At 39.3% G+C, this 12,581-nt stretch overlaps 1 protein-coding gene and 1 long non-coding RNA gene across 2 annotated transcripts in view; one reads left to right on the forward strand and one right to left on the reverse strand.

Annotated features, from left to right (window-relative positions):
* LOC142835466 (uncharacterized) overlaps positions 1-12,581 on the reverse strand; it is a 506,414-nt gene that overhangs the window by 353,860 nt on the left and 139,973 nt on the right. The gene's annotated exons all lie outside the window — the stretch shown is intronic.
* On the forward strand, positions 2,883-3,296 carry LOC142835982 (ubiquitin-conjugating enzyme E2 N-like). The gene has a single exon (XM_075949878.1). The coding sequence runs from the start codon at positions 2,883-2,885 to the stop codon at positions 3,294-3,296; it is 414 nt and encodes a 137-aa protein (XP_075805993.1).

Raw genomic sequence — 12,581 nt, forward strand, 5'->3', positions numbered from 1 at the left:
TTACCAGATGTTAATGTTATGCTTTTGGGCTTCTACAGAGATAAGCTAAATAAGCCTTCTTTCCTCTTTATAAATTTACCTACACTATAGTACTCACTTACAGCAACAGAAAATATACTTAGTTGAATGGCATCATCAAAAAGAGAAAATATGTAAGAAATAACAAAATGAAAACATCAGAGTTAATGGGCAATAATCATAAATTAAAAATTGTTTAAAGGGGCTCCATAACATATTTGAAATAGCAATACAAACAATCAGCAAATTTAAAAAAAACAAGAATAATACATGCATTCAATTCAAACAACAAAGAGAAAAATTAATAGCCTTGGAGAAACAGACACCCCTCAGTATTTGTGCCAGCAAATACTTTACAAAAAATAATAAAATAAGAGAAATGACCATAAAATGTGTGAAATACAAAACATTTAGAAAATCTTAATTCTGTACAACCATGCCCAACATACATCAAATGATGAGATGATTTCACTTGCATTTGTTCTTATTTATTTATTTTTTGATTTTCGAGACAGGGTTTCTTCGTAGCTTTTTGGTTCCTGTCCGGGAACTAGCTCTTCTAGACCAGGCTGGCCTCAAACTCACAGAGATTCGCCTGCCTCTGCCTCCCGAGCACTCAGATTAAAGGCGTGTGCCACCACCGCCCGGCTTGCATTTGTTCTTATAAAATGTTTTCTGCTGTTATCTAGATAGGTAAACTTTTTAAATTTACATCTTATACAAATGGCATCCTGTTTTATAAGGCATATTTTTTAGTTTTATACCCGCCATTACACTTAAAACCTGCTGACGGTTGTGGTATTTTCAGCTCTTTTCACTTGCCACATCTTACTAACTGCCATAAACATCTCCATCATCTTCAATACCCATAAACACTGGCACAGTAAATACCACTGGGGATGCGAGTCCCTCTGGGATTGCAAGCCTCAGAACAGGATTGTTGACTCATAAGGAATAGATGGATTTAATTAGACTAATATATTAATTATATAAAGAATTGTGTTTTTCTCATACCCTCCCTCTCTCTCCACTTTCCCCCTCCCTTTACATTTTCCTGCCTCCTATCCCAAGTGGTTCCCTTATGCTTTCATCTCTCCCCCCTCCCTCATAACACATTATTTTTCCAAATTTCATATGACAGAAAACATGATACACTGCATTTTTCCACCTTTATTCTCTCTCTGTTCCTCTTTAGGCCCTGACATTTCCCTCCATTTCCATTTCCAAGTGCATTTACACACACACACACACACACACACACACACACACACTTGCATGCATACTTAAGGTTATATTTCACATATGATAGAAAACATGCAATATTTGTCTCACTGAGATTAAGTTTATTAACATGATAATTTCCAATTCCAACTTTTTCTGTTTTTGCAAATGACACTATTTCCTTTTTCTTTATGGTTGAATAAAACTCCACTGAGCCCATATGTCACATTTTCTTTCTCTGATCATATGTCAGTGGAAATCTAGATTGGGCTTTTTATCTTGGCTGTTGTGAGTGGCATAGTAGTAGACATGGATGTGCAATTATCTCTGTGCTATGTTGACTTCCAGACCTTCAGGTACACACTAGGGAGTTTCATAGGTAAGTCTGATCTGTGGTTTGTTGATTAATATTCATACTGAATTTCATGGTGACTTTACTAATTTATATTCCTATTAGAAGTATAGAAAAAAAGTGTTAGTTTTAATTTCCCTAGGGTAGTGCTTTGCTTGTTTTAGTTCTTATAGCCGTTCTGCCTCAAGCCCATCTAGTGTTGTGCGTTGTTGGCTCAGGAAATAACGCTCAAATGTGCCTTTGCAAGAGCTTCTGTGGTCATCTCTACCTTCTTCCAACACAACTTCTTTTACCCATACATGTCTAATTTGGATATTTAGCACTTACAAACTCTGCAGAACTATACTCAAGGGAGGCTTTTACTTCAAGACAAATGCATCATAGCAAGAAAAGATAAAAACAAACTTCCAGAAATCTGAAGTATATTGACAGTTGAAACTCCCTTGGGCTCTGCCTGCACACAGAACTAGGCTTTGAGTATGGTCTGAACCATAAATATATATGGGACTGTTACTTTAAATGGTACCCTTAAAAAGTTCCACTGTCTTTTTGAGTCAGAAGAGGCTTATCAAACCGGGTACTTAATCGCCAATAAAGAAGAGAACCTTGAGATTTGTTGGGGGTAGTTCAGACTTAAACAGCACACCATAAATAATGTTGATGTTGTCTTAGTCAAGAGTCACAAACATCCAAACCTCTACGTACCCACAAAGGTTAACATTCTAGCTTTGACAAATTCGATTCCACGCTTGCCCTCCAGTTCTTGGTCAAAGCAGGTCAAAGTTGCTCAGATGTATGCCTTCTCTTACACCTATCTACAGAACAAAATAAAGCACAACTACTTGGGTCATCTGCATCGCTGAAGAGATGTGTATATACCTTTAGAGAAACATTCAGTTTGTCCACAATTCAGAAGCGATCCCAGTGGAAATTTGTCTGTAACCTTCCTTGACCTTAGCAAGCAGGTTACCTTCTTCTTCCACTGCAATGGGCACTTCAGAAAGGACATCTATGGATTGATTCAGTAGAACAATCAAGTCACAATTAACTGAATGTAGAGACTCCTCTGCCCTATCATGTTCAGTTGAAAAACTTTTTATAGACTTTCTAATTTGATATCTTACATTTGATGATTATCAATATTATCATGAGTTTTGTTTTTTAAAAAAAATACCCTTGAAGTAACCTCATTAATTGTGTCTGCCCTACATCAAAAAGCAATTCAATGACTTGTGCGTGAGGTGAGTAGAGCCAGAGACAAGAACTGAGGCTGAACTCGTAATCTGACAAAATGGCCAGGCTGCCCCACAGGATCATCAAGGAAACCCAGTGTTTGCTGACAGAACCAGTTCCTGGCATTAAAGCAGAACCAGATGAGAACAACACCTATTATTTTCCTACAGTCGTTCTTGGCCCCCAGAATTCCCCCTTTGAAGGAGAGACTTTTAAATTTGAACTATTCCTTCCAGAAGAATACCCACCTAAATACGCACCTAAAGTACATTTCATGACTAAAATGTGCTTTCCTAATGTAGACAAGATGGAAAGAATAAGTTTAGATATTTTGAAAAATATGTGGTCCCCAGAACTGCAGATCCACACAGTTCTGCTTTCAACCCAGGCTTTGTTAAGTGCATCTAATCATGATGATCTGTTAGTTAATAATGCAATCGAGGAAGGAAGACCAATGGAGCCCAAGCCATAGAGACAGTGAGAGCGTGGGCTAGGCTATGTGCCAGGAATATTTATTGGTCAGATCATCAAGTTGTACATCACTTCTCCTGTTCGGCCAAGGCTTCTCCCTTTCTTTGTTTGTTTGTATCTCATGAACACAGTATTCATCTTTGGCGATTACGTGCACATTAGCAAATCTATTTCTTGTCCTGAGTCACTGTTGGAAAGCATGAGCAGAGGCTAGAAGTGTTGTCCAGGTGGCTGTGACATGTTTAAAAGGAAGAACTCTCTACTTGGATTCATTCCCTGTCATGATTAAGTAGAAAACATGTGAATGAAGGTAGCTGTAAGGATTAGATGCCTGGGGTATGGATGTTTAATATCATCATCATCATCATCATCTAGGGGAAACGTAGTTTTATTTTAATTTAATAATCTTCTTCCACCTCCCCCATCTTCCCATCTTTTGGGCTCTAATTGTAGTGGTTAAATACGACGAACCTGTTTCTTACAATATGCTCTCTAGCCAAGTCTAACTTTAGGTGCTGTAGATGGACAAGCTTGACTGTTTGAACCGAATTGGGAACATTAAATAAACATCATAGCTCTCACTAATAACATTGTGACTTTGCTGTCAAGTGTAGATTCTCTGCCCCTCTCCCCAAAAATGAAAAGAAGAGGAGGAGGATGAAGAGGAAGGGAAAAGGAGAAAAAAGAAAAGAGGAGGAGGAGAAGGGAAAGAATGAGGAGGAGAAGTAGAGGAGGAGGAGAAAAAAAAGTTTGTGACCATTTTGTATTTCGGGAAACTTCTGTGAATATTAAGCTTTATTAAAATAATTTTTGTGTTTTTTTTAAAAAGGCAATTCAACTACAAGATCTGTTACTATTACAAAAGGAGCCAGAATTATAATAGTATCCCTTGGTTTTCCTAGGCACAGTGACTCTACATGCATACCTCAAGGGTCTTTGTTGATTGTCCAAGACACTTGTGAAACTAGCTATCCATTGTGCATTGCACCACCAGGCTTTATTGGAAGAGGTCATTGATGAGTCTTATTTTAATGAAATTTTTTTCTAGTGTGAAAGCAAATTGAGCTTTATAGACTTCTTCATTTAAATAGCTTCCCTGTCAGGTACACATCTATGTTGTATCTATGCCAGTCCTCAACAGTTAAGAAGTACAAAAGTAAGTTGTGCCTTTTTTTTTATTTGGGAATTTCCATTCATTGAAGGAAATTATAAGCATTCAATAACCTTTCTCTGTGCTTCTGCTACCAGGATCCCAGGTCATGTTCTGGAGCTTCTACTGTTTCTATCTGAAGATGCACACTGCATTTTCCTCTCTGTTTAGTAGAATACCCTTTCCCATCTGAGTGCACTGACCTGCTGCCTGTAGGGGATACTTGTCCACTTTTTCAATACTTATCATCTATTTGGGTGTTTTATCTATCTTTCCCTTTATCCATAAATAAAGTCCAGTTTAATGAGCCAATCCAAGCCAATAATTATTTCTTTAGAATGTTCTTCTGTATTTTAATGAAAGAAGGTTTTACTTATCCTGAGAAGATCAAGCTAGTGTCATTCAGAAATCTTGCTGTGTGTTTTGGCATTGTTGGTTTGCACACTAAATGGGCTCTTGACATAAAGTAGACATTGACCAAACTTTGAGCTCTTATCTTGGACACAGAATGGTGGATTTTTGAGGACAAGAATGAAATTAATAGGGCCATTATCAGCCTCCAGATTGAATTTAGTTTAATAAGTGTGGTCATTGTAGATTTAAACTCCACAGAATCCGGTGCTTTTGAACCCATGTTAAAATATTCTTTGATTGAATCGTATATAAATGTATAAACAGGAGTCTTAAATTGAAATAATTTTCTGTTCTAGGCCTCTATGATGTTCAAAGAAGTTAACTTCAGGCATCAGATAAGCAAATCCAAATCCAGAAGGAAAGTCTAAACCTAGAAAGACCCATTGGTTGTAAGATCAGATCGCCTTACGAGGGCCTGGAGCAGTATTTAGTCTCTGCTGTTTCTGTGACACACAGGACTGTTTTAAGCTACAGTCCAGCCTCTGATGGAGACAGTTGTATTCATCTTTTTCTTTCTCAAATCACCATGAATGATGGTTCCATGACTCTTCACTTTATGGACCTTGAAAAACAACCCCACAGTGAAGTGAAGATGGGTCCAGGTTTCTTCCAAACCCAGAGAAATGCCTCAATGAGCAGTACCACTCCCTACTCCACTGTCCTCTTGGGAGTTCACAAAGTTTTTCATAACAACATACAAGCCAAGTTCCTTTCATCTTGCTGTCATCTAAGGTCCATTTTTCAAAGCTATCCCTCAACTCCTACTCCCAAAATCCTAGCTGTGGCCGCTGGGTGGCAGTAACAGACTTTGTCAGAAACTCCTGTCGGCTTTAACAGCAAGTACCCACAAGATCTTCCCAAACCACCATCAGTCCATTCAGGCTCAGATAATGGGCATTCAGGATGGACCCAGCTTGGCTCAGAGCCCATACTGGGCTTTGGGAGATAACATAAGGGTCTGTACATTAGAGCTGTAACTAGAGATTTCTCTAGATGCTTGCCAGTCTTTCTAATGTGGTTGCAAAGTCATCACATGAGTGGGTCCAGGGAAATCTATAGATCTCCTCCTCTCTGGTATGTTTAGTTAAACGGGGGAGAAAGAGCCAAAATTCCTTTGTCAATGGATTTGAATATGGAAAGACTCACTGTTTGGGCATCACTGAGACTGTAGAGATGAAATAAAGAATAAAGCAATGGGCACCCACAATTTACACTTAGAAGTTTCCCCTTTGAAGTTCCATATCATTTCTGACTGACCTCACCGCATCCTGCTAATGTAATTACTCTGCCCATTAACGGCTAGCTTGTAGGTTTAGGTAAGAGTACCTAGCAATCTGAGGAACCGCCTACCCCACAGACCATTTCACCCTTACCAAGGCAAATGACCCCCATTCCTGGCTGAAGAATGCGAAGGGAGGGATTTCAAGAGTTTCCCAAACCCATTAGGAGTCAGAATCCAAACCCTGAACATTTTAGGTTGATGTAGGCTCTGAGGATACGTTAATTTCTTCTTTTGTGTAAAAGATGCAGATGTTTAATCCATGAAGTCTGAGAACCATTCAGTGAGACTGCTGTTGTCATTTTATAATCAAAATTTATAATTAACATAGGATTTCAAGAATCTTTACAACAGCATGTTATAATCTTCCCCACCCTGCTCTCCTTTTTCCTATCATTTTGAATCAGTCCTAAAAATGCATTTTATCTGTTATACATGAATTGGCTCACTTCTAAAGCATCTAATCTTTTCTCTGTCCTCATATGCACTGGAGGGGAACTGAGCAAGGCTGCTGTCCTAGAATCATACCGTCTTTCCATCAGCGCAAGTGGTCAAGACACACACAGTCAGTCACTGACCAAGACACCAGTTTGAACCAGAAAACTGCACAAGTAACCTTGCAGGAAATCCCCCTCCAACCCTCAGTAAGCATCTCCAGCCACCTGTGTCCATCGTCTCTAGCCACAGCATCCTCAGCAGTTCAGCAGGTGTGGAGTATCCCACACAGTGTCCAAGAAAGAGCTGAGCAGTTCCCACTTTGGGGTTCAAGCCAAGGAGTCTCACTTTTACGAATCTTATCAGAATTGGAGTTTGCCTCAAAGCATCATTCTGGGAAAGCAGCAAGCAGCTGAGCGCTATATCTGATCCCCCTCCAATCTAATTTCCCTTTCAAAAGCAGTTGCCAATGAATCAGCAAGGTGGATGTGAAAGTTTTCAACTTGTCGCTTAACTCCCTAGCAACCAATCCGATGCTAGACCAAGCAGCTGAACTCCATCTTTCATGAACAGATACAAGCCTTTGTAAGTGGCTTAAGCAACTTCACCTGGCTTCTCCTTGAGCCACGCCCTTCAGTTAGAGCAGACAAGAGCAGCTGCCTGTGTACCTGTCCTTGGCTGACCTCCATTACATTTAAATCTCCTTTGTTATCCGTTTAGTCACCTTCACTGGCCCCAGACTACAGATATTTTTCTACTCATCAGCAGATAAAAGAGTCTTGTTACCAGAGACTGGGGAGTCAGAAACCAGCTGAAAGCAATGTGCATATCTCTTGACTTGTTTACTTCATCTTTCTGCTAAAGGATGCCTTAGTTATTACATAATTAATTACATAAGGTGGGTTATCTCAAACATCCCACCTGAAAAACTAACCGTATAATATTTCTTGATTTGGGTGTCCATACTACTATGAAGTGTGTGTGTGTGTGTGTGTGTGTGTGTGTGTGTGTGTGTGTGTGTGTGATGAGTGCCGTGCCTAAGGAAGCCAAAAAGGACATCAGATCCCCTTAAGGTAGAGATATATATGTAGTTATGAGCTGCCTAATGTAAGAGTTTGGAATTGAACTCAAGTCCTCTGCAAGAATAGCAAGGGCTTAACCTCTGAGTCAACTTTACAGCCCTTTCTCTAAGATCTTGTTTAAAGAAAAAAGGTACAGTGTTGGAGGAAACCAACAATCCCCCAAAAAACACTAGGGTTGGAAAGACAGGCCGCTATGCAAACTCTCAAGGCCTTGTCTCTGTGTACCAGGAACAGACTGAGCCCCCGGTTTGAACCACAAGATATATGTAAAGAATCTTGAGGGAAAATTACTCCTCCAAACTCTCAGTGGTTCCTGAACTAGTCAAGACCAGTTCTCAAGCGAGGAGTGCCATTTCCGAGGCACTGGTGAAGAAAGTGACCTGATAGGTCACAGGGTGAGGGTGGGGTCTAATAGCACACCATAAATACTGCTGTCGTTATCCTGGTAAAAAGTTAAACCAGGATACCAAGAGATAAAGAAGGAACATTGCCAGCCTCCCTGTAAATCAGCTCTCCACAAACCACCCAATCACTAAACCCCAAGCCTGTGTCACTGAAATGCTACACCATGACTAAAAACTTAAGATATAAAAAGTAAAATTTACTGTTTTATGAGACACTGTGTCTTCTCTCCCCAGTTCCAGAATGACTGAATCCATTTGTTCCCTGCTAACTTAATTTTTATTGAGTGGAAGATTTAAAATATGTTAATAATAAATGATAAGTCCTGTACCAACCTATTAGAAACAAATCTAGAGTGGAAAAAATGGGCTCTGTAATCATGTGAAAAATGCCTTCAGCAGTTCCTGTCTGAGGGAATTTAGCATTTCAAAATTTCCTCTTAGGCTCTTTGATGGAAGCGGGATCCTGAGAAGCACAAATCACTAAGTAATTAAGTCATCTAGGCACTGTGTTGATCCAAAAAAATAAAAAATAAAAAGAGGATTGAATGATCAATTATACCAAAGAATAATTTTAATTTTTAACAATTTGAATTTCTACATACAAAATCCAGATGAATCTTGTGTAAAGATATCCTGAAATAAAACGTTTTTTCCTGTCACTTTCCTAAGTTTAGGTGGTGGGTACATGGAAATTTGCTATTGTTATTATTGTACTAGACATGTTTGCTGACTTTTTGAATATGGGCTACAACAAAATTTGAAAAATAATCTTCTAAAAATCTCTAAGAATCATGATACTATTTTAAATAAAATTTAAAAATCAATAGTTTCTATATAAAGCAGTAAAGGTTCAGAAAACAATCACTGAATGGGATGCAGCAAATCTTCATGTATAAGACAATAACATAGGACTTGGGAGAAGAATTATGGAGAAGAGTGGTTAGATGACTCCCTCCTGGCAAGATGAGCTGGAGACTTGCTGTCCTATGAACTCAATAGAAAGAAAGCAGAAACCAATCTGATATGTGGGAGAACGTCTAGCATGTTGGAACTATGGAGATGAGAAACGGACTGAAATTATTTTATTAAAATTTCCCAATACTAAGATTATAATTCCTCTCTAAAATATTGGTGATAGTGCTCTATCTCCACCCTCCCATTCTCTAGTGTCACTAAGTGGCCCACATTTATCAAAAATGGTGTTTTTTTCTCTGCAGAGTTGCAATCATGAGACAGATTCATTTAAAATGATTATCTTTCCCCACTGTTCAAGCATTCTCATTAAGTGATGCATGTCAGAAAGCCATCTTTCCTTCATCTCTCTTTATATTCTTTTTGATCAAATATCAAGCCTGAGCTGAATTGCCTAACTAGGAATTCAATTAAGCAAGCTTGTTTAAATTCATTAAATGTGCTGGTAAAAATTAGAAGTCATATAAAAATGTTCTTCATGAAAAATAGTCGAAAATAGTTTCCTGTGGATTCTGAAAAGTGTGTGTGTGTGTGTGTGTCTGTGTGTGTCTGTGTGTGTCTGTGTGTGGCAGATGAGTATACATCTATTTGGAGGCCTGTGGGTAGGGATAGCCTATCTCTACCTCCTCAGCACGAGAGCTACAGATACATACCCGTACATACTGTTTGTGGGATGGAACTCATGTTTTCATAGCAAGCCCTTCCCATTGGAACCATCTCCAAGGCTTTGGAATCTGCATTCTGTTGTGACTTGTAAGAGCTCTGTGTATGTGGTATATTCTATTCCTCTTTGTAGAACTCTTAATTTCTGAAGACAGATTCCAGTGAATTTAGCTCCTGAAACCTTACCATACTCATCAAGTATCTTGAGTATTCTAATCACTCGATAGCCCTGTGCTAACATTCTGCTTTAGTGTTTGCCTGCAGTTACTTGTTTATGTGGGAGAAACAACCACAACACGAAATAACTCTAACAGGAAAACTTGGGGTCTGTTTTCCTCCCTCTGCGTGGTTTCCAAATGACTGTGAAGTAACCCAGCACATGAGTACCATCATTCAAGAGAGTAGGTACACACCTTGACTCCCTTGTGACTGTCACCCTAAAGTGAAACTCAAATAAAGTTGTAGCAGGACAGAGCTAGGGAGCGGTTCAAACTGGAATTACAAGCAATGGTCAAACGATAACCAATTATAATCTTGCATCACCATGCATTTGTATAGTATATGAAGTTTCCAAAGTTCTTCCACATTGTCTCCCATAGGCGCCCTTGGAAGCACAGGCAGAGCTCCACAGTGGACCCACAGCACCCCAAGGAGTTTGGTTTTTGTTTTTGGAGTCGTCCACAGGTAAGAACACAGACTCCTGCTCACACTGTGCAGAAGACCATCAGGAGAGCCGGTGTGAATCACACCTGGCATTTATTAAACAGAGAAAGATGCTCAGAGAGAGAACTGGGGTAGCCGAGCATGTGACTGTACTTCTCAAAGAAGGGTTGTTATTTAGTGTCCTAAGAACAGGCAACGTACCATCTTACTGGCTTTTGGGTTGCATACATTACAGTTCAATGGACTGATAAGAAAATTACTTTTTGTTCCCCCTCTTGGATAAATGAAATGACAGGATGGCTCTTGGAAACCTGGAGTGAAGTTAAAATGCATTAATATAAAAAGGAGCCAGGAGAGGTGTGCATGGGAGCAGCAAGGACGCATCCTTTTACTGTTCACAGAGATTCTGGGGATTCCCAGAAAAGTGAGTTTCCCAGGTCTGAAGGGAAAGGGGCTGTAAGGAAATATTGTGTTGGAATTCTTAATTCTTGGCTGTCAAGAGGCTTCAACCTGTCTCTGAGGTGAGGAGCTCCTCTCCCTTTTAATATCCCATAATTTTCATTGTCTTTCTGTTCTTCCTCAGTTTTAGAAGATGGTGTCTTCTTTCCACAGGTAAGGAAGCAATTTGGAGGAAGTCATCCATTGGAGGCAGTCAGGCTGGAATCTTGCCATCTTCTGATTTGCCTTGTTTGTGGGGTGCTAGCATCAATTTAGGCCAGCATGAGAAAGAAGCAATCTACACTCAAGCATTTTACTTCAAAATACAAAGCAGCTAATTTTTACAATAACAAAATATAAATCAATCAAATTATAGCTTACAGAGGAAAAAATAAAGTTAAAATATAAGCAGCATACATTTTCTGTATAGTTTTGATTTTTTCTCACGTCTGTCTGCAATGGATAGTTTTAATTGTCAACTTGAAACAAAGAAAAATTACCTGGGAAAAGATTCTTTATGAGGAATTTTTTGTGTGGGGTTGCCTTATGTCTGTTAATTGATATGAAATGGCACAGTCCCCTGTGGGTGGTACCGTTTTCCAGAGTAGAGAGAATAAGCCAAGAACTAAGTATTCATGCATTCACGGTCTTTGACCAATTGATTTAAGATCCTGATGCTTTGCCCTCCCTGTTATGATGGACTGTAACCTGGAATTGCAAGCTAAAATAAATGCCTTTTCCCCTAAATTGCTGTTTTTCGGTATTTAATAACAGCAACAGAAATGAAATTAAGACAGTGTCATTCAGATCTAACCTATCAAAGAGTTGTTTAAAAATTCATATTCTAAAACCCTCTGCTAAACCAGAATGTGGGAAAACTAAACATTGACAGTTTTAGATTATGTTTTGTTGAATGCTAAGCGTTAGGCTGAATATTCTATAGAGATAATGTCCCTTAATCCTCACAGTGAGTTTGAGATAGGGATTGATATTACTATTGCAGGTAAAATGGAGAGTTTAAAACTAGTGGAAAGACATTTGACTATCAAATGTCATAGCTAGGATTTGAACCTGGGTGAGCCTAGATTGTCATCTGTACCCCAGTTGGCCTTGCTAATCTTAGCCTCCGGATAAAGAGCCGGGGGGGGGGACATTTAGGATATGCTATGTTAATGCCCTTGCTAATAAGAATTTCATCACAGAAGCAGAGCTACAAGACACATGAGTTTATCATCAACTTCCCAGTGTTGTGACAAACGCCTGAAACAAAGGACTGAAAACAGAAAAAGCTTAGTGGGGAAGGGATGAGAGCTACACAAAAGGACACTCGGAACCTGAGAGAGGTAAAGAGACTCAGGGCAGAGCTAAGAAGAAAGACCCAGGAAAGTGGAAGGTTAGGAAGAATCTACTAGATTAGGAAATGTCATTGTTTTACCCAATACCTTGGGCACCAATTTTAAGATTTTTCAAGTGTTTTAAGTAGAATGGTCCATTGTGGTTCACTGTTTCAGAGGTTGAAGATCAAGGTCAATTACTTGGTTGTCTGGGGCCTGAGATAAGGCAGTACCTTATTTCAGGAGCACGTGGAGAAGGCAGATCATCTCCTGGCAACCAAGAGGCTGAAAGAAAGCAAAGGGATAAACTATACACTTCAAAGAGAGTCTACAGGGACCTATTTCTGGCAACTTCCTTCGCCTATTATTTCTATGCTGGAGGAGGCTGCTTGTTGGTTCCCAGCCACCCTGCTAGCTTAGACCCAAAATAACCACACAGAAACTGTATTAAT

The sequence above is a fragment of the Microtus pennsylvanicus genome, chromosome 15 (genome assembly GCF_037038515.1).
Source record: "Microtus pennsylvanicus isolate mMicPen1 chromosome 15, mMicPen1.hap1, whole genome shotgun sequence".
In the NCBI taxonomy this organism is placed as follows: domain Eukaryota; kingdom Metazoa; phylum Chordata; class Mammalia; order Rodentia; family Cricetidae; genus Microtus; species Microtus pennsylvanicus.